At 34.9% G+C, this 27,876-nt stretch overlaps 1 protein-coding gene across 1 annotated transcript in view; it reads right to left on the bottom strand.

Moving 5' to 3' along the window:
* The window catches only part of LOC132476092 (centrosomal protein of 170 kDa-like), a 197,710-nt gene that overhangs the window by 5,981 nt on the left and 163,853 nt on the right, over window positions 1-27,876 (bottom strand). Inside the window, exons 18-20 of the mRNA XM_060077823.1 lie at window positions 27,220-27,354; window positions 16,158-16,292; window positions 5,097-5,231 (exon numbers count right to left, since the gene is read on the bottom strand). Coding sequence (XP_059933806.1) covers window positions 5,097-5,231; window positions 16,158-16,292; window positions 27,220-27,354 — 405 coding nt within the window. The remainder of the gene's footprint in view (window positions 1-5,096; window positions 5,232-16,157; window positions 16,293-27,219; window positions 27,355-27,876) is intronic.

The raw sequence follows: 27,876 nt of genomic DNA, 5'->3' as shown, positions 1-27,876 counted from the left end.
TCCAGAAAAAGTCTGGCACAAAGTAGGCACAAAAGTAAATGTTTCTCTTACTTTTCCTCCCCCAACTCTTCAACATAGCTAATTAGGGAAACAAGAAACTAAAACCAAAAATCTAACTCTAAAATAAAAAACCCAAGACAGATATGACAACACCTATATCCTCATATTTGTGATCTTTACTACCAGGAAAGTCCTTCATTGAGAACCTTTTTTGGCTATTTACTCAGATTACATGTGGCAAATCTGGAGGGGATATAAAAGCAAGGATTAAGGTCAGACATATTGCGCTAAGAAGAGTCAAGTTGTCGAGATAAGACAAAAAACAATCAAGAGCAGACACACGGCTCAAAAACACAGTAGTTCAGAACCATTCATTCAGTATATGGAGCAAACAGTCTTACATACTTCAAGTCTCCCAAAGGCATCACTGTAATGTATCATAGTTCAATCACTGATGTTCATAATGATGCTTCTGAGTCATAAAGCAAACATTTAAATTATATTCAGCCTTCTGTGCTTAAGAAGGCAATGACATGGGTAATTCATTTAATAGAAATATAGGAAATGGTTAAACTTAGAAAAAAATTTCAGTTGTAAAAGTAAAGTTCAGTCATCTGGAAAATTCATTATGTAGAGGAATTCATTTCTCTGAAGATGATAAAACCAGATCAAGTGTGGGCCTGGTATATTTTGGAATTGTACGCCCACTAGAAAAATTATTAGGGGTCTTCTAAATTAATATAGAAAAATAAAACAGCTTTCCTCTTTCCGTACACTGACGAAACATTCTGAAATTTATGAATTTAACATGCATTTCTATTCAAAACCTATTTTGCTTATACTAAAGTAAACTAAATTATATACTAAAATACTAATATTTTATTTATACCAATATTTTATTATTAATCTCAATTGCTAGATATTTAAAAGTATTTAATAACTGATTATGCTAGAATTAATTATGTTTATCAAAATCAGAAGAGCAATATCCTTAAATTCTTAAGGTATTTTATGATTGTGTGACCTTCCAGGGAAACTGATAACATACATAATTCAGAAAATATGTTCCCTTCATTCTTCTGTACTAAATTAAATGAAATATTAAGCTGTTTCAAGATGATAAAGACTATAATTATGAAGGCAAATTCTGCTTGAGATATCCATCCAACCTAGTATATTCAAGTACTTCAAATTACAAAGACTGGGAAACTCCTTTTACCAAAAAGGAACTACAACTCAAAAGTTTTCAAATTTAGTTTAATTAGATTAAAAATCAGTGTAAAAGAGCCAAAAATCTACTCTTCACAGTTGTACACACCTTTTCAAACTGTATGCAACACTTAAAGGTCTTTAATTGTAACCTAAGAAGTGTTTAAACCGTTTAAACCAAGTTAGAAGGTAGAAGAGCATACCTGATCTAAAATGAGGACAAATTCTCCTTTAATAGGACTCAAATATTCACACAATTTCAGGAGAACGTGATTGCTCTAATATTTGCTTCTAGGGTTCTTTGGGCTTTAAGGGAAATTGGTAGGAGATTCTGGATACACATGGACCCACAGAAAGGGACATAAAAAGTTACTAGGTAGTAGATTCTCTATTATCCTTTCTGGAATGTTCACCTTTCAAAATAAATACTAAGATTTTACAGTCTAAAAATTGGTAACCAAGAAGCAAATAACTTTTTGCTTTTACCAAAAAAGCATGCTTAGAGCACAAATAAACTAATCATTTATATTTCATAATCTGAAACACTAAAAAAAAACCTTAATTTCAAAATGACCAAGTGAAATAGCATTCAATACGCATTTTCAAATTTGATTCTACAATATATGCTGGCATCATAAATTATTTCAAATTAGTAAACTGTTTCTCTCACCCTATATTTTAAAAGACTACAAATGATAAATCTGAAACAATAACATCCTCATACTAATATAAGAAAGCAAATGAGACTCTCATTAAGGCTTTTAATCAGCTGAATCTGACAGAGTGCTTCAAGCTACTTAACAAAAGACGTGCATCACTTAATTCCTTCTAACTCAAAAATAATCCCAAGATTATTAGACAGCTTTTGTCATCTGGCAGAAAAGATACTCAATGAGACACGCCACACAGCTGGTAATCATTTAAGAATTTAGTTTCATTCACATGGATGAAATTACTACTGGATGCTTCACAGTTTGAAATTCATTTCATTAACAGGTATGAGAGATCAATTTTTTATGTCAATTTGTTTTTGGAGTGCTTGTTTTAATCTTTATACTATACGAAGTATATTCTTTTGGAGTGACTGTGTGTGTGTGTGTGTGTGTGTGTAATGACTGCTGAAATGTTAGCTGTTTGTGGTTAAGAGCATGGACTCGAGTCAGGCTACCTGGGTTCAAATCCCAGCTAAACTACTTGCTAGCAGGGTGACCTTGTGAATAAATTCACATAACCTTGCCGCCGTTTCCTTATTTATAAAATGGGGATGATAACAGTAACTACTTTTAGGTATCACTGTGAAAGGATTAAATGATTAAACATATGCAGGGCACTAAGAAGAGTGTCTTGATAAAGCAAGCACCACTGAAGTGTTAGCTGTTGTTAATAAGTCATGGTTCTGTCTCCAGGACAAAAATTACATTTACTGTATTTACATTTATTATAATTACATTGATTGTATTCTAGAAGATATGTATTTCAGACTTCAAAAGTTCTTTTGTGTGTGAGGGTGGAAGGATCTTTAATGGCCAGATAAACTCAGTATCACAATTATTTTCAGAATTTGGCAACAGTTAAATTCTGCTGTGTTTTCTTCTAAGTTAACCACCAATTATTAGCACATTTTTTTTCTCACTCTCCTCTCTCTCTCTCTCTCTCCCCCTTCCTTCCTCTCTCTCTCCCCCTCCCCTTCTCTCTCTCCCTCTCTCTCTTTCTCCTAGATGGCTCTAGTACACAGTGATAATATAATATGTGATTCCTGAAGGAACTTATAGTTTAGATGAAAAGGCATACACACAAAATACTGAAGGAAAGTGTTACATATTAGCAATAGATATAAACAGACATACCCTTTAGAATTTTATATTACCTGATTTATGTGTATACATGTCTGTGGGAGAAGAGCAGGCAGGAATTAGTCTAATTTATGTGGAAATGCACTGGGAGAGAGCACTAAACAACTGGTAGTGGGACGCAAGGCTAAGAAAGTGGGACAAAATTAGAGAGAACTTTGACATAATACCTATTGGGCAAGCAAAAGGAAGCTACTGTAGTTTCTTAAAGAAAGGAAAAAAAAAACGGCAGCTTAGATTTATTATACAAAATGAACTGCAGAAGGGTTGAAACTGGAAATAGTTCAGTTATGATTAATGGAAAAAAAGGGCAACAGAAGTAGGCAATATAATAGATGAGGTGAAAGGAAGGGAAGACACAAAGATTTCATATAAAGTAGACATTCTTGACTGCCTTCCAAAATCCATTTCCTATTCCTCCCTCCTACAAGAACTCCAACATTCCCAGGTATCTCTAACTCTTCCCTGATACAGCTCATGTGCCTTAGGGGGAAAACTAACCCCATATTCAGCTTCAGGATGGGTACAATTGGCTTAAGGATAATCTCATAACCCTTGCCAGGGATTGGTTCAGAAATAAGCAGGTGACCTACTCCTGAACCCATGAGAGGCCAATGAGATGACAAATGTGTTGAAAACTTTGGGGAGAGTTTCCAGGGGTTCTTCTAGAAGCGACCTTTGCTATTTCCCACTGGATGTGATCAAAGCAGCATGCACTCCAACTGCTACTGGCAAGCAGCCTATGAGTACGAGGGGAAACTCCCTCAGTATGCAGCCACTGTGAATAGAAGGGCAGAAAGTCCGAGAGAAAATAGCTAGCTGATGACACCATTGAGATGCTGCATTAACCAATCCTGAAGAGGTTCAGTTATTTATTTTAGCCAGTAGAATTCCTTCCTGTTTAGTCTCAGGTGGCATTTCTATTATTTGCATTTGAGGGTATGCTAAATAATACTAAGTTTCTGAGCTTGAACATGAAGAAAAAAACGTGTTGGCCACAGAAACAAGGAAACTGAGATGGGAATTTATTTGCAAAGTTGACAACTTTCAGTTTGGGGCACTTTAAGATCAAGTTGATAAGGCCAGCTTTCTAAGACTTGTACTCTGGTGAAATTAGAGCATATTTAAGCACCAGTGCTCTTATTCTCCAGCTAATAAAAACCTCTTATTTACCTTGTAGAATTATGGTCAAAGGTAGAAAGTTGACAGAACTTCTGATGGAATCTATCCTTAACTCAGAGTCAAAGTTGGCTTTCCATACTGCTCCCTGGTGCCTGTATTTAATTCCTCCAGTTCTAATCCTTATCTGCTATTATCACAGAAACTGGCTGTTCATCCTTCAGTGTTGATGTCCTTGTCAAGTCCTTATGTGACAGACAACTGATACCTCCATTTATTTCCTGGAAATCTTGATTTTCTGGCTTTTCACTTAGCTCATTACTCAACTCCTCCAGCAACAAAAGATTATGTTCCTTGACTATTTATCTGAGAATGTGATTCAGAATTATTTCTTCCTTCTGGCTGCTCAACAGCTAATCTTGTTGTTACCATACCCCAACAAATTGGGCATGCTGAGATTTTAAAGAAGTTTTAAACTTCATACATTTTGAACATAATAAAAAATTTTCATTTAAAAATATGATTATATGTTTGTGAATCTAATGAAAACACACAAAACTAGTTTGTATTTACTATTTTGGTCTAATTAAAACATTTAAAAAATTATTTTAAAATACTTAAAATGTCCAATTATATTACTTAACTATATATCAAGTTTTAACACCCTCATAAATAAGTTAAATAAGGAAAAATATTTTAAATAAAAGTGATTTACAAAGATATTAGAATACTTTATGAGAGAATCATTCATAATAAATAAATTTAATTTAAAATGACAATGTCATTAAAACATTCATCAACTATTTTTAACGTATTAAAGAATAGGAGACATCTCTTTTAAGGGTAGACAGATTTTTGCTTTGATGATAAGTTCTTCCTAAAATACCTACTTAATGTCATAGTCTGAGCTTTTTTTACCTGATGTTCCAGTTTCACGATTTTTCTCTTCAGGCTTGCCACTTGACTTGAAAGCTCTTTGTTCATCCACCTCATCATCCCCCAACCATGATGGTTTCCGATATAATGGAGGAAGACGGGGCATAGCCGAAGTACCTGGAAAGAGGTGGGAAAAATCTGTCTAAAGCATATGAAACAGAAAAAAAAAAAAAAAAAAAAAAAAAAAGCTTTTGCAGAATGCTAGAATCGCCCAGTTGATTTATTAAACGAAGAAGTACAGCTGACCCCTGAACAACACGGGGTTAAGAGCCTCAACCCTCCCTGCAGTTGAAAATTTGAGTATAACTTATCGTCAGCCTTCCAAATCCACAAAAATATAAGAAATGTTTAATAAGGACCTAGAAGAACTAAAGAGCAAACAAACAATGATGAACAACACAATAAATGAAAGTAAAAATTCTCTAGAAGGAATCAATAGCAGAATAAATGAGGCAGAAGAACAGATAAGTGACCTGGAAGACAAAATAGTGGATATAACTACCACAGAGCAGAATAAAGAAAAAAGAATGAAAAGCATTGAGGACAGTCTCAGAGACCTCTGGGACAACATTAAACACACCAACATTCGAATTACAGGGGTCCCAGAAGAAGAAGAGAAAAAGAAAGGAACTGAGAAAACATTTGAAGAGATTATAGTTGGAAACTTCCCTAATATGGGAATGGAAATAGTCAATCAAGTCCAGGAAGCACAGAGACTCCCATACAGGAGAAATCCAAGGAGAAACATGCCAAGACACATATTAATCAAACTATCAAAGATTAAATACATAGAAAAAATACTGAAAGCAGCAAGGAAAATAAAACAAATAACATAAAAGGGAATCCCCGTAAGGTTAACAGCTGATGTTTCAGCAGAAACTCTGCAAGCCAGAAGGGAGTAGCAGGACATACTTAAAGTGATGAAAGGGAAAAACCTACAACCAAGATTACTCTACCTAGCGAGGATTTCATTCAGATTCGACAGAGAAATTAAAACCTTTACAGACAAGCAAAAGCTAAGAGAATTCAGCACCACCAAACCAGCTTTACAACAAACGTTAATGGAATTTCTCTAGGCGGGAAACAAAAGAGAAGGAAAAGACCTACAATAACAAAGCAAAAACAATTAAGAAAATGGGAAAAGGAACATACATATCAACAATTACCTTAAATATAAATGGATTAAATGCTCCAACCAAAAGACACAAACTGGATGAGTGGATATAAAAACAAGACCCGTATATATGCTGTCTACAGAGACCCACTTCAGACCTTGGGAAACGTACAGACTGAAAGAGGGATGGAAAAAGATATTCCATGCAAATGGAAATCAAAAGAAAGCTGCAGTAGCAATTCTCGTATCAGACAAAATAGACTTTAAAATAAAGACTATTACAAGAGACAAAGAAGGACACTACATAGTGATCAAGGGACCAACCCAAGAAGAAGATATAACAATTGTAAATATTTATGCACCCAACATAGGAGCACCTCAATACACAGGCAATTGCTAACAGCCATAAAAGGAGAAATCGACAGTAACACAATCATAGTAGGGGACTTTAACACCCCACTTTCACCAATGGACAGATCAACCAAAATGAAAATAAATAAGAAAATACAAGCTTTAAATGATACATTAAACAAGATGGATTTAATTGATATTTATAGGACATTCCATCCAAAAGCAACAGAATACACTTTCTTCTCAAGTGCTCATGGAATATTCGCCATGATAGATCATATCTTGGGTCACAAATCAAGCCTTGGTAAATTTAAGAAGATGGAAATAATATCAAGTATCTTTTCTGATATGCTATGAGACTAGATATCAATTACAGGAAAAAAACTGTAAAACTCCTAACACGTGGAGGCTAAACAATACGCTATTAAACAACCAAGAGATCACTGAACAAATCAGAGAGGAAATCACAAAACACCTAGAAACAAATGATAATGAAAACATGATGACTGAAAACCTACGGGATGCAGCAAAGGCAGTTCTAAGAAGGAAGTTTATAGCAATACAATCCTACCTCACGAACAGGAAACATCTCAAATAAACAACCTAACCTTACAACTAAAGCAATCAGAGAAAGAAGAACAAAAAAAACCCCAAAGTTAGCAGAAGGAAAGAAATCATAAATATCAGATCAGAAATAAATGAAAAAGAAATAAAGGAAATGAGAGCAAAGATCAATAAAACTAAAAGCTGGTTCTTTCAGAAGAGAAACAAAATTGATAAACCATTAGACAGACTCACCAAGAAAAAAAGGGAGAAGGCTCAAATCAGCAGAATTAGAAATGAAAAAGGAGAAGTAACAACTTACACTCCAGAAATACAAAGGATCATGAGCGATTACTACAAGCAACTCTATGCCAATAAAATGGACAACCTGGAAGTAATGGACAAACTCTTAGAAAAGCACAACCTTTCGAAACTGAACCAGGAAGAAATAGAAAATATAAGCAGACCAATCACAAACACTGAAATTGAAACTGTGATTCAAAATCTTCCAACAAACAAAAGCCCAGGACCAGATGGCTTCACAAGTGAATTCTATCAAACATTTACAAAAGAGCTAACACCTATCCTACTCAAACTCTTCCAAGATATACTAGAGGGAGGAACACTCCCAAACTCATTCTATGAGGGCACTGTCATCCAGATACCAAAACCAGACAAAGATGTCACAAAAAAAGAAAACTACAAGCCAATATCACTGATGAACATAGATGCAAAAATCCTCAACAAAATACTAGCAAACAGAATCCAACAGCACATTAAAAGGATCATACACCATGATCAAGTGGGGTTTATCCCAAGAATGCAAGGACTCTTCAATATATGCAAATCAATCAATGTGATACACCATATTAACAAACTGAAGCAGAAAAACCATATGATCATCTCAGCAGATGCAGGAAAAGCTTTTGACAAAATTCAACAATCTTTTATGATAAAAACTCTAAAGAAAGTGGGAATAGAGGGAATTTACCTCAACATAATAAAGTGCATATATGACAAACCCACAGCCAACATTGTTCTCAATGGTCAAAAACTGAAACCATTTCCTCTAAGATCAGGAACAAGACAAGGTTGCCCACTCTCACCACTACTATTCAACATAGTTTGGGAAGTTTTAGCCACAGCAATTAGAGAAGAAAAATAAATAAAAGGAATCCAAATCAGAAAAGAGGAAGTACAACTGTCAGTTAACAGATGACATGATACTATACATTGAGAATCCTAAAGATGCTACTAGAAAACTACTAGAGCTAATCAATGAATTTGGTAAAGTAGCAGGATACAACATTAATGCACAGAAATCGCTTGCATTCCTATACACTAATGATGAAAAATCTGAAAGAGAAATTAAGGAAACACTCCCATTTACCATTGCAACAAAAAGAATAAAATAGCTAGGAATAAACCTACCTAAGGAGACAAAAGACCTGTATGCAGAAAACTATAAGATACTGATGAAAGAAATTAAAACAGATGGAGAGATATACCGTGTACTTGGACTGAAGAAGTCAAAATTGTGAAAATGACTCTACTACCCAAAGTAATCTACAGATTCAATGTCATCCCTATGAAACTAGCAATGGCATTTTTCACAGAACTAAAATAAAAAATTTCACAATTTGTGTGGAAACACAAAAGACCCCAAAGAGCCAAAGCAATCTTGAGAAAAAGAAACAGAGCTGGAGGAATCAGGCTCCCTGAATTCAGACTATATACTACAAAGCTACAGTAATCAAGACAGTATGGTACTGGCACAAAAACAGAAATATAGATCAATGGAACAGGATAGAAAGCCCAGAGGTAAACCCACACACATATGGTCAACTTATCTTTCATAAAGGAGGCAAGAATAAACAATGGAGAAAAGACAGCCTCTTCAATAAGTGGTGCTGGGAAAACTGGACAGCTACATGTGAAAGAATGAAATTAGAATACTCCCTAACACCATACACAAAAATAAACTCCAAATGCATTAAAGACCTACATGCAAGGCCAGACACTATCAAACTCTTAGAGGAAAACATAGGACACTCTATGACATAAATCACAGCAAGATCCTTTTTGACCCACCTCCTAGAGAAATGGAAATAAAAACAAAAACACACAAATGGGACCTAACAAAACTTAAAAACTTCTGCACTGCAAAGGAGACTGTAAACAAGACGTAAAGACAACCCTTAGAATGGGAGAAAATATTTGAAAATGAAGCAACTGACAAAGCATTATCTCCAAAATATACAAGCAGCCCACACAGCTCAATATCAAAAAAAACAAAGAACCCAATCCAAAAAAAGGGCAGAAGACCTAAATAGGCATTTCTCCAAAGAAGATAGATATACAGATTGCCAACAAACACATGAAAGGATGCTCAGCGTCAGTAATCATTAGAGAAATGCAAATCAAAACCACAATGCGGTATCACCTCACACCATTCCAAATGGGCATCATCAAAAAATCTACAAACAATAAATGCTGGAAAGGGTGTGAAGGAAAGGGAACCCTCTTACACTGTTGGTGGGAATGTAAATTGAAACAGCCACTATGGAGAACAGTATGGAGGTTCCTTAAAATACTAAAAATAGAAGTACCATATGTCCCAGCAATCCCACTACTGGGAATATACTGTGAGAAAAGCATAATTCAAAAAAAGTCATGTACCACAATGGTCACTGCAGCACTATTTACAATAGCCAGGACATGGGAGCAACCTAAGTGTCCATCTACAGATGAATGGATAAAGAAGATGTGGCACATATACAGAATGGAATATTACTCAGTCATAAAAAGAAACCAAATTATTTGTAGTGAGGTGGATGGACCTAGAATCTGTCATACAGAGTGAAGTAAGTCAGAAAGAGAAAAACAAATACCATATGCTAACATGTATATATGGAATCTAAAAAAAAAAAAAAGTTCTGAAGAACCTAGGGGCAGAACAGGAATAAAGATGCAGACTTAAGAGAATGGACTTGAGGATGCGGGGAGAAGGAAGGGTAAGCTGGGACGAAGTGAGAGAGTGGCATGGACATATATACACTACCAAATATAAAACAGACAGCTAGTGGGATGCAGCCACTTAGCACAGGGAGATCAGATTGGTGCTTTGTGACCACCTAGAGGGGTGGGAGGGACACGTAAGAGGGAGGGGATATGGGCATATAAGTATACATATAGCTGATTCACTTTGTCATACAGCAGAAACTAACACAATGTGAAGCAATTATACTCCAATAAAGATGTTAAATAAATAAGCAAACCTATCCTATCTATCTATCGTCATTCATTCATTCATTCATTCATTTTGCTCTCCACATCCTTACAGGTAACAGAGTAACCCTGAGAACAAGGGTTAGTAGTTTCCTACTACCACTACCTGAATACCCAAATAAAATGATGTGGCTGAACTATGAAGCAATAACTACAAAAAGCTGGCCCAGAGGTATAGCATTTATCATTTACTTGTTATTCACGATTCAAATGAGTATGTTTCCAATTTTCCTCCCTTGTGAAAAAAAACTTCACAGTTAATACTGACATACTTTTAATATGTTTTCACATTATAACACATTAAAAAAGCAGAGATCAACAACTGCACATAACTATGTTTAAGATTATTATTTCCTAAGTTAGTCCTACTTCAAAATTGCCTTTACTCCAAGGACTAGAAACCCTGAGACTTACACAAGTTAACACCTAATTTAACCAGAAATCGCTTATCTAACAATGTCAAGCAGCACAACAGAGTGGAAAGGCAGCATATATGATATGATTAGTGGAAAGTAGTGAGAAGATTTGAAATCAGGTAAGTCCTGTCTCTATCAGTCCTTAATTCTCATTTTCCTCATTGTTAAATGAGAAAATAATATCTACCCATAAGATTGTTGTGAAGATTCAGTGAGATAAGTTATCCAGAAAAAGTCTGGCACAAAGTAGGCACAAAAGTAAATGTTTCTCTTACTTTTCCTCCCCCAACTCTTCAACATAGCTAATTAGGGAAACAAGAAACTAAAACCAAAAATCTAACTCTAAAATAAAAAACCCAAGACAGATATAACAACACCTATATCCTCATATTTGTGATCTTTACTACCAGGAAAGTCCTTCATTGAGAACCTTTTTTGGCTATTTACTCAGATTACATGTGGCAAATCTGGAGGGGATATAAAAGCAAGGATTAAGGTCAGACATATTGCGCTAAGAAGAGTCAAGTTGTCGAGATAAGACAAAAAACAATCAAGAGCAGACACACGGCTCAAAAACACAGTAGTTCAGAACCATTCATTCAGTATATGGAGCAAACAGTCTTACATACTTCAAGTCTCCCAAAGGCATCACTGTAATGTATCATAGTTCAATCACTGATGTTCATAATGATGCTTCTGAGTCATAAAGCAAACATTTAAATTATATTCAGCCTTCTGTGCTTAAGAAGGCAATGACATGGGTAATTCATTTAATAGAAATATAGGAAATGGTTAAACTTAGAAAAAAATTTCAGTTGTAAAAGTAAAGTTCAGTCATCTGGAAAATTCATTATGTAGAGGAATTCATTTCTCTGAAGATGATAAAACCAGATCAAGTGTGGGCCTGGTATATTTTGGAATTGTACGCCCACTAGAAAAATTATTAGGGGTCTTCTAAATTAATATAGAAAAATAAAACAGCTTTCCTCTTTCCGTACACTGACGAAACATTCTGAAATTTATGAATTTAACATGCATTTCTATTCAAAACCTATTTTGCTTATACTAAAGTAAACTAAATTATATACTAAAATACTAATATTTTATTTATACCAATATTTTATTATTAATCTCAATTGCTAGATATTTAAAAGTATTTAATAACTGATTATGCTAGAATTAATTATGTTTATCAAAATCAGAAGAGCAATATCCTTAAATTCTTAAGGTATTTTATGATTGTGTGACCTTCCAGGGAAACTGATAACATACATAATTCAGAAAATATGTTCCCTTCATTCTTCTGTACTAAATTAAATGAAATATTAAGTTGTTTCAAGATGATAAAGACTATAATTATGAAGGCAAATTCTGCTTGAGATATCCATCCAACCTAGTATATTCAAGTACTTCAAATTACAAAGACTGGGAAACTCCTTTTACCAAAAAGGAACTACAACTCAAAAGTTTTCAAATTTAGTTTAATTAGATTAAAAATCAGTGTAAAAGAGCCAAAAATCTACTCTTCACAGTTGTACACACCTTTTCAAACTGTATGCAACACTTAAAGGTCTTTAATTGTAACCTAAGAAGTGTTTAAACCGTTTAAACCAAGTTAGAAGGTAGAAGAGCATACCTGATCTAAAATGAGGACAAATTCTCCTTTAATAGGACTCAAATATTCACACAATTTCAGGAGAACGTGATTGCTCTAATATTTGCTTCTAGGGTTCTTTGGGCTTTAAGGGAAATTGGTAGGAGATTCTGGATACACATGGACCCACAGAAAGGGACATAAAAAGTTACTAGGTAGTAGATTCTCTATTATCCTTTCTGGAATGTTCACCTTTCAAAATAAATACTAAGATTTTACAGTCTAAAAATTGGTAACCAAGAAGCAAATAACTTTTTGCTTTTACCAAAAAAGCATGCTTAGAGCACAAATAAACTAATCATTTATATTTCATAATCTGAAACACTAAAAAAAAACCTTAATTTCAAAATGACCAAGTGAAATAGCATTCAATACGCATTTTCAAATTTGATTCTACAATATATGCTGGCATCATAAATTATTTCAAATTAGTAAACTGTTTCTCTCACCCTATATTTTAAAAGACTACAAATGATAAATCTGAAACAATAACATCCTCATACTAATATAAGAAAGCAAATGAGACTCTCATTAAGGCTTTTAATCAGCTGAATCTGACAGAGTGCTTCAAGCTACTTAACAAAAGACGTGCATCACTTAATTCCTTCTAACTCAAAAATAATCCCAAGATTATTAGACAGCTTTTGTCATCTGGCAGAAAAGATACTCAATGAGACACGCCACACAGCTGGTAATCATTTAAGAATTTAGTTTCATTCACATGGATGAAATTACTACTGGATGTTTCACAGTTTGAAATTCATTTCATTAACTTAGGTATGAGAGATCAATTTTTTATGTCAATTTGTTTTTGGAGTGCTTGTTTTAATCTTTATACTATACGAAGTATATTCTTTTGGAGTGACTGTGTGTGTGTGTGTGTGTGTGTGTGTGTGTGTGTAATGACTGCTGAAATGTTAGCTGTTTGTGGTTAAGAGCATGGACTCGAGTCAGGCTACCTGGGTTCAAATCCCAGCTAAACTACTTGCTAGCAGGGTGACCTTGTGAATAAATTCACATAACCTTGCCGCCGTTTCCTTATTTATAAAATGGGGATGATAACAGTAACTACTTTTAGGTATCACTGTGAAAGGATTAAATGATTAAACATATGCAGGGCACTAAGAAGAGTGTCTTGATAAAGCAAGCACCACTGAAGTGTTAGCTGTTGTTAATAAGTCATGGTTCTGTCTCCAGGACAAAAATTACATTTACTGTATTTACATTTATTATAATTACATTGATTGTATTCTAGAAGATATGTATTTCAGACTTCAAAAGTTCTTTTGTGTGTGAGGGTGGAAGGATCTTTAATGGCCAGATAAACTCAGTATCACAATTATTTTCAGAATTTGGCAACAGTTAAATTCTGCTGTGTTTTCTTCTAAGTTAACCACCAATTATTAGCACATTTTTTTTCTCACTCTCCTCTCTCTCTCTCTCTCTCCCCCTTCCTTCCTCTCTCTCTCCCCCTCCCCTTCTCTCTCTCCCTCTCTCTCTTTCTCCTAGATGGCTCTAGTACACAGTGATAATATAATATGTGATTCCTGAAGGAACTTATAGTTTAGATGAAAAGGCATACACACAAAATACTGAAGGAAAGTGTTACATATTAGCAATAGATATAAACAGACATACCCTTTAGAATTTTATATTACCTGATTTATGTGTATACATGTCTGTGGGAGAAGAGCAGGCAGGAATTAGTCTAATTTATGTGGAAATGCACTGGGAGAGAGCACTAAACAACTGGTAGTGGGACGCAAGGCTAAGAAAGTGGGACAAAATTAGAGAGAACTTTGACATAATACCTATTGGGCAAGCAAAAGGAAGCTACTGTAGTTTCTTAAAGAAAGGAAAAAAAAACGGCAGCTTAGATTTATTATACAAAATGAACTGCAGAAGGGTTGAAACTGGAAATAGTTCAGTTATGATTAATGGAAAAAAAGGGCAACAGAAGTAGGCAATATAATAGATGAGGTGAAAGGAAGGGAAGACACAAAGATTTCATATAAAGTAGACATTCTTGACTGCCTTCCAAAATCCATTTCCTATTCCTCCCTCCTACAAGAACTCCAACATTCCCAGGTATCTCTAACTCTTCCCTGATACAGCTCATGTGCCTTAGGGGGAAAACTAACCCCATATTCAGCTTCAGGATGGGTACAATTGGCTTAAGGATAATCTCATAACCCTTGCCAGGGATTGGTTCAGAAATAAGCAGGTGACCTACTCCTGAACCCATGAGAGGCCAATGAGATGACAAATGTGTTGAAAACTTTGGGGAGAGTTTCCAGGGGTTCTTCTAGAAGCGACCTTTGCTATTTCCCACTGGATGTGATCAAAGCAGCATGCACTCCAACTGCTACTGGCAAGCAGCCTATGAGTACGAGGGGAAACTCCCTCAGTATGCAGCCACTGTGAATAGAAGGGCAGAAAGTCCGAGAGAAAATAGCTAGCTGATGACACCATTGAGATGCTGCATTAACCAATCCTGAAGAGGTTCAGTTATTTATTTTAGCCAGTAGAATTCCTTCCTGTTTAGTCTCAGGTGGCATTTCTATTATTTGCATTTGAGGGTATGCTAAATAATACTAAGTTTCTGAGCTTGAACATGAAGAAAAAAACGTGTTGGCCACAGAAACAAGGAAACTGAGATGGGAATTTATTTGCAAAGTTGACAACTTTCAGTTTGGGGCACTTTAAGATCAAGTTGATAAGGCCAGCTTTCTAAGACTTGTACTCTGGTGAAATTAGAGCATATTTAAGCACCAGTGCTCTTATTCTCCAGCTAATAAAAACCTCTTATTTACCTTGTAGAATTATGGTCAAAGGTAGAAAGTTGACAGAACTTCTGATGGAATCTATCCTTAACTCAGAGTCAAAGTTGGCTTTCCATACTGCTCCCTGGTGCCTGTATTTAATTCCTCCAGTTCTAATCCTTATCTGCTATTATCACAGAAACTGGCTGTTCATCCTTCAGTGTTGATGTCCTTGTCAAGTCCTTATGTGACAGACAACTGATACCTCCATTTATTTCCTGGAAATCTTGATTTTCTGGCTTTTCACTTAGCTCATTACTCAACTCCTCCAGCAACAAAAGATTATGTTCCTTGACTATTTATCTGAGAATGTGATTCAGAATTATTTCTTCCTTCTGGCTGCTCAACAGCTAATCTTGTTGTTACCATACCCCAACAAATTGGGCATGCTGAGATTTTAAAGAAGTTTTAAACTTCATACATTTTGAACATAATAAAAAATTTTCATTTAAAAATATGATTATATGTTTGTGAATCTAATGAAAACACACAAAACTAGTTTGTATTTACTATTTTGGTCTAATTAAAACATTTAAAAAATTATTTTAAAATACTTAAAATGTCCAATTATATTACTTAACTATATATCAAGTTTTAACACCCTCATAAATAAGTTAAATAAGGAAAAATATTTTAAATAAAAGTGATTTACAAAGATATTAGAATACTTTATGAGAGAATCATTCATAATAAATAAATTTAATTTAAAATGACAATGTCATTAAAACATTCATCAACTATTTTTAACGTATTAAAGAATAGGAGACATCTCTTTTAAGGGTAGACAGATTTTTGCTTTGATGATAAGTTCTTCCTAAAATACCTACTTAATGTCATAGTCTGAGCTTTTTTTACCTGATGTTCCAGTTTCACGATTTTTCTCTTCAGGCTTGCCACTTGACTTGAAAGCTCTTTGTTCATCCACCTCATCATCCCCCAACCATGATGGTTTCCGATATAATGGAGGAAGACGGGGCATAGCCGAAGTACCTGGAAAGAGGTGGGAAAAATCTGTCTAAAGCATATGAAACAGAAAAAAAAAAAAAAAAAAAAAAAAAAAGCTTTTGCAGAATGCTAGAATCGCCCAGTTGATTTATTAAACGAAGAAGTACAGCTGACCCCTGAACAACACGGGGTTAAGAGCCTCAACCCTCCCTGCAGTTGAAAATTTGAGTATAACTTATCGTCAGCCTTCCAAATCCACAAAAATATAAGAAATGTTTAATAAGGACCTAGAAGAACTAAAGAGCAAACAAACAATGATGAACAACACAATAAATGAAAGTAAAAATTCTCTAGAAGGAATCAATAGCAGAATAAATGAGGCAGAAGAACAGATAAGTGACCTGGAAGACAAAATAGTGGATATAACTACCACAGAGCAGAATAAAGAAAAAAGAATGAAAAGCATTGAGGACAGTCTCAGAGACCTCTGGGACAACATTAAACACACCAACATTCGAATTACAGGGGTCCCAGAAGAAGAAGAGAAAAAGAAAGGAACTGAGAAAACATTTGAAGAGATTATAGTTGGAAACTTCCCTAATATGGGAATGGAAATAGTCAATCAAGTCCAGGAAGCACAGAGACTCCCATACAGGAGAAATCCAAGGAGAAACATGCCAAGACACATATTAATCAAACTATCAAAGATTAAATACATAGAAAAAATACTGAAAGCAGCAAGGAAAATAAAACAAATAACATAAAAGGGAATCCCCGTAAGGTTAACAGCTGATGTTTCAGCAGAAACTCTGCAAGCCAGAAGGGAGTAGCAGGACATACTTAAAGTGATGAAAGGGAAAAACCTACAACCAAGATTACTCTACCTAGCGAGGATTTCATTCAGATTCGACAGAGAAATTAAAACCTTTACAGACAAGCAAAAGCTAAGAGAATTCAGCACCACCAAACCAGCTTTACAACAAACGTTAATGGAATTTCTCTAGGCGGGAAACAAAAGAGAAGGAAAAGACCTACAATAACAAAGCAAAAACAATTAAGAAAATGGGAAAAGGAACATACATATCAACAATTACCTTAAATATAAATGGATTAAATGCTCCAACCAAAAGACACAAACTGGATGAGTGGATATAAAAACAAGACCCGTATATATGCTGTCTACAGAGACCCACTTCAGACCTTGGGAAACGTACAGACTGAAAGAGGGATGGAAAAAGATATTCCATGCAAATGGAAATCAAAAGAAAGCTGCAGTAGCAATTCTCGTATCAGACAAAATAGACTTTAAAATAAAGACTATTACAAGAGACAAAGAAGGACACTACATAGTGATCAAGGGACCAACCCAAGAAGAAGATATAACAATTGTAAATATTTATGCACCCAACATAGGAGCACCTCAATACACAGGCAATTGCTAACAGCCATAAAAGGAGAAATCGACAGTAACACAATCATAGTAGGGGACTTTAACACCCCACTTTCACCAATGGACAGATCAACCAAAATGAAAATAAATAAGAAAATACAAGCTTTAAATGATACATTAAACAAGATGGATTTAATTGATATTTATAGGACATTCCATCCAAAAGCAACAGAATACACTTTCTTCTCAAGTGCTCATGGAATATTCGCCATGATAGATCATATCTTGGGTCACAAATCAAGCCTTGGTAAATTTAAGAAGATGGAAATAATATCAAGTATCTTTTCTGATATGCTATGAGACTAGATATCAATTACAGGAAAAAAACTGTAAAACTCCTAACACGTGGAGGCTAAACAATACGCTATTAAACAACCAAGAGATCACTGAACAAATCAGAGAGGAAATCACAAAACACCTAGAAACAAATGATAATGAAAACATGATGACTGAAAACCTACGGGATGCAGCAAAGGCAGTTCTAAGAAGGAAGTTTATAGCAATACAATCCTACCTCACGAACAGGAAACATCTCAAATAAACAACCTAACCTTACAACTAAAGCAATCAGAGAAAGAAGAACAAAAAAAACCCCAAAGTTAGCAGAAGGAAAGAAATCATAAATATCAGATCAGAAATAAATGAAAAAGAAATAAAGGAAATGAGAGCAAAGATCAATAAAACTAAAAGCTGGTTCTTTCAGAAGAGAAACAAAATTGATAAACCATTAGACAGACTCACCAAGAAAAAAAGGGAGAAGGCTCAAATCAGCAGAATTAGAAATGAAAAAGGAGAAGTAACAACTTACACTCCAGAAATACAAAGGATCATGAGCGATTACTACAAGCAACTCTATGCCAATAAAATGGACAACCTGGAAGTAATGGACAAACTCTTAGAAAAGCACAACCTTTCGAAACTGAACCAGGAAGAAATAGAAAATATAAGCAGACCAATCACAAACACTGAAATTGAAACTGTGATTCAAAATCTTCCAACAAACAAAAGCCCAGGACCAGATGGCTTCACAAGTGAATTCTATCAAACATTTACAAAAGAGCTAACACCTATCCTACTCAAACTCTTCCAAGATATACTAGAGGGAGGAACACTCCCAAACTCATTCTATGAGGGCACTGTCATCCAGATACCAAAACCAGACAAAGATGTCACAAAAAAAGAAAACTACAAGCCAATATCACTGATGAACATAGATGCAAAAATCCTCAACAAAATACTAGCAAACAGAATCCAACAGCACATTAAAAGGATCATACACCATGATCAAGTGGGGTTTATCCCAAGAATGCAAGGACTCTTCAATATATGCAAATCAATCAATGTGATACACCATATTAACAAACTGAAGCAGAAAAACCATATGATCATCTCAGCAGATGCAGGAAAAGCTTTTGACAAAATTCAACACTCTTTTATGATAAAAACTCTAAAGAAAGTGGGAATAGAGGGAATTTACCTCAACATAATAAAGTGCATATATGACAAACCCACAGCCAACATTGTTCTCAATGGTCAAAAACTGAAACCATTTCCTCTAAGATCAGGAACAAGACAAGGTTGCCCACTCTCACCACTACTATTCAACATAGTTTGGGAAGTTTTAGCCACAGCAATTAGAGAAGAAAAATAAATAAAAGGAATCCAAATCAGAAAAGAGGAAGTACAACTGTCAGTTAACAGATGACATGATACTATACATTGAGAATCCTAAAGATGCTACTAGAAAACTACTAGAGCTAATCAATGAATTTGGTAAAGTAGCAGGATACAACATTAATGCACAGAAATCGCTTGCATTCCTATACACTAATGATGAAAAATCTGAAAGAGAAATTAAGGAAACACTCCCATTTACCATTGCAACAAAAAGAATAAAATAGCTAGGAATAAACCTACCTAAGGAGACAAAAGACCTGTATGCAGAAAACTATAAGATACTGATGAAAGAAATTAAAACAGATGGAGAGATATACCGTGTACTTGGACTGAAGAAGTCAAAATTGTGAAAATGACTCTACTACCCAAAGTAATCTACAGATTCAATGTCATCCCTATGAAACTAGCAATGGCATTTTTCACAGAACTAAAATAAAAAATTTCACAATTTGTGTGGAAACACAAAAGACCCCAAAGAGCCAAAGCAATCTTGAGAAAAAGAAACAGAGCTGGAGGAATCAGGCTCCCTGAATTCAGACTATATACTACAAAGCTACAGTAATCAAGACAGTATGGTACTGGCACAAAAACAGAAATATAGATCAATGGAACAGGATAGAAAGCCCAGAGGTAAACCCACACACATATGGTCAACTTATCTTTCATAAAGGAGGCAAGAATAAACAATGGAGAAAAGACAGCCTCTTCAATAAGTGGTGCTGGGAAAACTGGACAGCTACATGTGAAAGAATGAAATTAGAATACTCCCTAACACCATACACAAAAATAAACTCCAAATGCATTAAAGACCTACATGCAAGGCCAGACACTATCAAACTCTTAGAGGAAAACATAGGACACTCTATGACATAAATCACAGCAAGATCCTTTTTGACCCACCTCCTAGAGAAATGGAAATAAAAACAAAAACACACAAATGGGACCTAACAAAACTTAAAAACTTCTGCACTGCAAAGGAGACTGTAAACAAGACGTAAAGACAACCCTTAGAATGGGAGAAAATATTTGAAAATGAAGCAACTGACAAAGCATTATCTCCAAAATATACAAGCAGCCCACACAGCTCAATATCAAAAAAAACAAAGAACCCAATCCAAAAAAAGGGCAGAAGACCTAAATAGGCATTTCTCCAAAGAAGATAGATATACAGATTGCCAACAAACACATGAAAGGATGCTCAGCGTCAGTAATCATTAGAGAAATGCAAATCAAAACCACAATGCGGTATCACCTCACACCATTCCAAATGGGCATCATCAAAAAATCTACAAACAATAAATGCTGGAAAGGGTGTGAAGGAAAGGGAACCCTCTTACACTGTTGGTGGGAATGTAAATTGAAACAGCCACTATGGAGAACAGTATGGAGGTTCCTTAAAATACTAAAAATAGAAGTACCATATGTCCCAGCAATCCCACTACTGGGAATATACTGTGAGAAAAGCATAATTCAAAAAAAGTCATGTACCACAATGGTCACTGCAGCACTATTTACAATAGCCAGGACATGGGAGCAACCTAAGTGTCCATCTACAGATGAATGGATAAAGAAGATGTGGCACATATACAGAATGGAATATTACTCAGTCATAAAAAGAAACCAAATTATTTGTAGTGAGGTGGATGGACCTAGAATCTGTCATACAGAGTGAAGTAAGTCAGAAAGAGAAAAACAAATACCATATGCTAACATGTATATATGGAATCTAAAAAAAAAAAAAGTTCTGAAGAACCTAGGGGCAGAACAGGAATAAAGATGCAGACTTAAGAGAATGGACTTGAGGATGCGGGGAGAAGGAAGGGTAAGCTGGGACGAAGTGAGAGAGTGGCATGGACATATATACACTACCAAATATAAAACAGACAGCTAGTGGGATGCAGCCACTTAGCACAGGGAGATCAGATTGGTGCTTTGTGACCACCTAGAGGGGTGGGAGGGACACGTAAGAGGGAGGGGATATGGGCATATAAGTATACATATAGCTGATTCACTTTGTCATACAGCAGAAACTAACACAATGTGAAGCAATTATACTCCAATAAAGATGTTAAATAAATAAGCAAACCTATCCTATCTATCTATCGTCATTCATTCATTCATTCATTCATTTTGCTCTCCACATCCTTACAGGTAACAGAGTAACCCTGAGAACAAGGGTTAGTAGTTTCCTACTACCACTACCTGAATACCCAAATAAAATGATGTGGCTGAACTATGAAGCAATAACTACAAAAAGCTGGCCCAGAGGTATAGCATTTATCATTTACTTGTTATTCACGATTCAAATGAGTATGTTTCCAATTTTCCTCCCTTGTGAAAAAAAACTTCACAGTTAATACTGACATACTTTTAATATGTTTTCACATTATAACACATTAAAAAAGCAGAGATCAACAACTGCACATAACTATGTTTAAGATTATTATTTCCTAAGTTAGTCCTACTTCAAAATTGCCTTTACTCCAAGGACTAGAAACCCTGAGACTTACACAAGTTAACACCTAATTTAACCAGAAATCGCTTATCTAACAATGTCAAGCAGCACAACAGAGTGGAAAGGCAGCATATATGATATGATTAGTGGAAAGTAGTGAGAAGATTTGAAATCAGGTAAGTCCTGTCTCTATCAGTCCTTAATTCTCATTTTCCTCATTGTTAAATGAGAAAATAATATCTACCCATAAGATTGTTGTGAAGATTCAGTGAGATAAGTTATCCAGAAAAAGTCTGGCACAAAGTAGGCACAAAAGTAAATGTTTCTCTTACTTTTCCTCCCCCAACTCTTCAACATAGCTAATTAGGGAAACAAGAAACTAAAACCAAAAATCTAACTCTAAAATAAAAAACCCAAGACAGATATAACAACACCTATATCCTCATATTTGTGATCTTTACTACCAGGAAAGTCCTTCATTGAGAACCTTTTTTGGCTATTTACTCAGATTACATGTGGCAAATCTGGAGGGGATATAAAAGCAAGGATTAAGGTCAGACATATTGCGCTAAGAAGAGTCAAGTTGTCGAGATAAGACAAAAAACAATCAAGAGCAGACACACGGCTCAAAAACACAGTAGTTCAGAACCATTCATTCAGTATATGGAGCAAACAGTCTTACATACTTCAAGTCTCCCAAAGGCATCACTGTAATGTATCATAGTTCAATCACTGATGTTCATAATGATGCTTCTGAGTCATAAAGCAAACATTTAAATTATATTCAGCCTTCTGTGCTTAAGAAGGCAATGACATGGGTAATTCATTTAATAGAAATATAGGAAATGGTTAAACTTAGAAAAAAATTTCAGTTGTAAAAGTAAAGTTCAGTCATCTGGAAAATTCATTATGTAGAGGAATTCATTTCTCTGAAGATGATAAAACCAGATCAAGTGTGGGCCTGGTATATTTTGGAATTGTACGCCCACTAGAAAAATTATTAGGGGTCTTCTAAATTAATATAGAAAAATAAAACAGCTTTCCTCTTTCCGTACACTGACGAAACATTCTGAAATTTATGAATTTAACATGCATTTCTATTCAAAACCTATTTTGCTTATACTAAAGTAAACTAAATTATATACTAAAATACTAATATTTTATTTATACCAATATTTTATTATTAATCTCAATTGCTAGATATTTAAAAGTATTTAATAACTGATTATGCTAGAATTAATTATGTTTATCAAAATCAGAAGAGCAATATCCTTAAATTCTTAAGGTATTTTATGATTGTGTGACCTTCCAGGGAAACTGATAACATACATAATTCAGAAAATATGTTCCCTTCATTCTTCTGTACTAAATTAAATGAAATATTAAGCTGTTTCAAGATGATAAAGACTATAATTATGAAGGCAAATTCTGCTTGAGATATCCATCCAACCTAGTATATTCAAGTACTTCAAATTACAAAGACTGGGAAACTCCTTTTACCAAAAAGGAACTACAACTCAAAAGTTTTCAAATTTAGTTTAATTAGATTAAAAATCAGTGTAAAAGAGCCAAAAATCTACTCTTCACAGTTGTACACACCTTTTCAAACTGTATGCAACACTTAAAGGTCTTTAATTGTAACCTAAGAAGTGTTTAAACCGTTTAAACCAAGTTAGAAGGTAGAAGAGCATACCTGATCTAAAATGAGGACAAATTCTCCTTTAATAGGACTCAAATATTCACACAATTTCAGGAGAACGTGATTGCTCTAATATTTGCTTCTAGGGTTCTTTGGGCTTTAAGGGAAATTGGTAGGAGATTCTGGATACACATGGACCCACAGAAAGGGACATAAAAAGTTACTAGGTAGTAGATTCTCTATTATCCTTTCTGGAATGTTCACCTTTCAAAATAAATACTAAGATTTTACAGTCTAAAAATTGGTAACCAAGAAGCAAATAACTTTTTGCTTTTACCAAAAAAGCATGCTTAGAGCACAAATAAACTAATCATTTATATTTCATAATCTGAAACACTAAAAAAAAACCTTAATTTCAAAATGACCAAGTGAAATAGCATTCAATACGCATTTTCAAATTTGATTCTACAATATATGCTGGCATCATAAATTATTTCAAATTAGTAAACTGTTTCTCTCACCCTATATTTTAAAAGACTACAAATGATAAATCTGAAACAATAACATCCTCATACTAATATAAGAAAGCAAATGAGACTCTCATTAAGGCTTTTAATCAGCTGAATCTGACAGAGTGCTTCAAGCTACTTAACAAAAGACGTGCATCACTTAATTCCTTCTAACTCAAAAATAATCCCAAGATTATTAGACAGCTTTTGTCATCTGGCAGAAAAGATACTCAATGAGACACGCCACACAGCTGGTAATCATTTAAGAATTTAGTTTCATTCACATGGATGAAATTACTACTGGATGTTTCACAGTTTGAAATTCATTTCATTAACTTAGGTATGAGAGATCAATTTTTTATGTCAATTTGTTTTTGGAGTGCTTGTTTTAATCTTTATACTATACGAAGTATATTCTTTTGGAGTGACTGTGTGTGTGTGTGTGTGTGTGTGTGTGTGTGTGTAATGACTGCTGAAATGTTAGCTGTTTGTGGTTAAGAGCATGGACTCGAGTCAGGCTACCTGGGTTCAAATCCCAGCTAAACTACTTGCTAGCAGGGTGACCTTGTGAATAAATTCACATAACCTTGCCGCCGTTTCCTTATTTATAAAATGGGGATGATAACAGTAACTACTTTTAGGTATCACTGTGAAAGGATTAAATGATTAAACATATGCAGGGCACTAAGAAGAGTGTCTTGATAAAGCAAGCACCACTGAAGTGTTAGCTGTTGTTAATAAGTCATGGTTCTGTCTCCAGGACAAAAATTACATTTACTGTATTTACATTTATTATAATTACATTGATTGTATTCTAGAAGATATGTATTTCAGACTTCAAAAGTTCTTTTGTGTGTGAGGGTGGAAGGATCTTTAATGGCCAGATAAACTCAGTATCACAATTATTTTCAGAATTTGGCAACAGTTAAATTCTGCTGTGTTTTCTTCTAAGTTAACCACCAATTATTAGCACATTTTTTTTCTCACTCTCCTCTCTCTCTCTCTCTCTCCCCCTTCCTTCCTCTCTCTCTCCCCCTCCCCTTCTCTCTCTCCCTCTCTCTCTTTCTCCTAGATGGCTCTAGTACACAGTGATAATATAATATGTGATTCCTGAAGGAACTTATAGTTTAGATGAAAAGGCATACACACAAAATACTGAAGGAAAGTGTTACATATTAGCAATAGATATAAACAGACATACCCTTTAGAATTTTATATTACCTGATTTATGTGTATACATGTCTGTGGGAGAAGAGCAGGCAGGAATTAGTCTAATTTATGTGGAAATGCACTGGGAGAGAGCACTAAACAACTGGTAGTGGGACGCAAGGCTAAGAAAGTGGGACAAAATTAGAGAGAACTTTGACATAATACCTATTGGGCAAGCAAAAGGAAGCTACTGTAGTTTCTTAAAGAAAGGAAAAAAAAAAACGGCAGCTTAGATTTATTATACAAAATGAACTGCAGAAGGGTTGAAACTGGAAATAGTTCAGTTATGATTAATGGAAAAAAAGGGCAACAGAAGTAGGCAATATAATAGATGAGGTGAAAGGAAGGGAAGACACAAAGATTTCATATAAAGTAGACATTCTTGACTGCCTTCCAAAATCCATTTCCTATTCCTCCCTCCTACAAGAACTCCAACATTCCCAGGTATCTCTAACTCTTCCCTGATACAGCTCATGTGCCTTAGGGGGAAAACTAACCCCATATTCAGCTTCAGGATGGGTACAATTGGCTTAAGGATAATCTCATAACCCTTGCCAGGGATTGGTTCAGAAATAAGCAGGTGACCTACTCCTGAACCCATGAGAGGCCAATGAGATGACAAATGTGTTGAAAACTTTGGGGAGAGTTTCCAGGGGTTCTTCTAGAAGCGACCTTTGCTATTTCCCACTGGATGTGATCAAAGCAGCATGCACTCCAACTGCTACTGGCAAGCAGCCTATGAGTACGAGGGGAAACTCCCTCAGTATGCAGCCACTGTGAATAGAAGGGCAGAAAGTCCGAGAGAAAATAGCTAGCTGATGACACCATTGAGATGCTGCATTAACCAATCCTGAAGAGGTTCAGTTATTTATTTTAGCCAGTAGAATTCCTTCCTGTTTAGTCTCAGGTGGCATTTCTATTATTTGCATTTGAGGGTATGCTAAATAATACTAAGTTTCTGAGCTTGAACATGAAGAAAAAAACGTGTTGGCCACAGAAACAAGGAAACTGAGATGGGAATTTATTTGCAAAGTTGACAACTTTCAGTTTGGGGCACTTTAAGATCAAGTTGATAAGGCCAGCTTTCTAAGACTTGTACTCTGGTGAAATTAGAGCATATTTAAGCACCAGTGCTCTTATTCTCCAGCTAATAAAAACCTCTTATTTACCTTGTAGAATTATGGTCAAAGGTAGAAAGTTGACAGAACTTCTGATGGAATCTATCCTTAACTCAGAGTCAAAGTTGGCTTTCCATACTGCTCCCTGGTGCCTGTATTTAATTCCTCCAGTTCTAATCCTTATCTGCTATTATCACAGAAACTGGCTGTTCATCCTTCAGTGTTGATGTCCTTGTCAAGTCCTTATGTGACAGACAACTGATACCTCCATTTATTTCCTGGAAATCTTGATTTTCTGGCTTTTCACTTAGCTCATTACTCAACTCCTCCAGCAACAAAAGATTATGTTCCTTGACTATTTATCTGAGAATGTGATTCAGAATTATTTCTTCCTTCTGGCTGCTCAACAGCTAATCTTGTTGTTACCATACCCCAACAAATTGGGCATGCTGAGATTTTAAAGAAGTTTTAAACTTCATACATTTTGAACATAATAAAAAATTTTCATTTAAAAATATGATTATATGTTTGTGAATCTAATGAAAACACACAAAACTAGTTTGTATTTACTATTTTGGTCTAATTAAAACATTTAAAAAATTATTTTAAAATACTTAAAATGTCCAATTATATTACTTAACTATATATCAAGTTTTAACACCCTCATAAATAAGTTAAATAAGGAAAAATATTTTAAATAAAAGTGATTTACAAAGATATTAGAATACTTTATGAGAGAATCATTCATAATAAATAAATTTAATTTAAAATGACAATGTCATTAAAACATTCATCAACTATTTTTAACGTATTAAAGAATAGGAGACATCTCTTTTAAGGGTAGACAGATTTTTGCTTTGATGATAAGTTCTTCCTAAAATACCTACTTAATGTCATAGTCTGAGCTTTTTTTACCTGATGTTCCAGTTTCACGATTTTTCTCTTCAGGCTTGCCACTTGACTTGAAAGCTCTTTGTTCATCCACCTCATCATCCCCCAACCATGATGGTTTCCGATATAATGGAGGAAGACGGGGCATAGCCGAAGTACCTGGAAAGAGGTGGGAAAAATCTGTCTAAAGCATATGAAACAGAAAAAAAAAAAAAAAAAAAAAAAAAAAGCTTTTGCAGAATGCTAGAATCGCCCAGTTGATTTATTAAACGAAGAAGTACAGCTGACCCCTGAACAACACGGGGTTAAGAGCCTCAACCCTCCCTGCAGTTGAAAATTTGAGTATAACTTATCGTCAGCCTTCCAAATCCACAAAAATATAAGAAATGTTTAATAAGGACCTAGAAGAACTAAAGAGCAAACAAACAATGATGAACAACACAATAAATGAAAGTAAAAATTCTCTAGAAGGAATCAATAGCAGAATAAATGAGGCAGAAGAACAGATAAGTGACCTGGAAGACAAAATAGTGGATATAACTACCACAGAGCAGAATAAAGAAAAAAGAATGAAAAGCATTGAGGACAGTCTCAGAGACCTCTGGGACAACATTAAACACACCAACATTCGAATTACAGGGGTCCCAGAAGAAGAAGAGAAAAAGAAAGGAACTGAGAAAA

The sequence above is a fragment of the Mesoplodon densirostris genome, chromosome 2, assembly GCF_025265405.1.
Source record: "Mesoplodon densirostris isolate mMesDen1 chromosome 2, mMesDen1 primary haplotype, whole genome shotgun sequence".
Classification (NCBI taxonomy): Eukaryota; Metazoa; Chordata; class Mammalia; order Artiodactyla; family Ziphiidae; genus Mesoplodon; species Mesoplodon densirostris.
The sequence above is the reverse complement of the archived record's forward strand: the minus strand, read 5'-3'. Positions and strand labels throughout refer to the sequence as shown.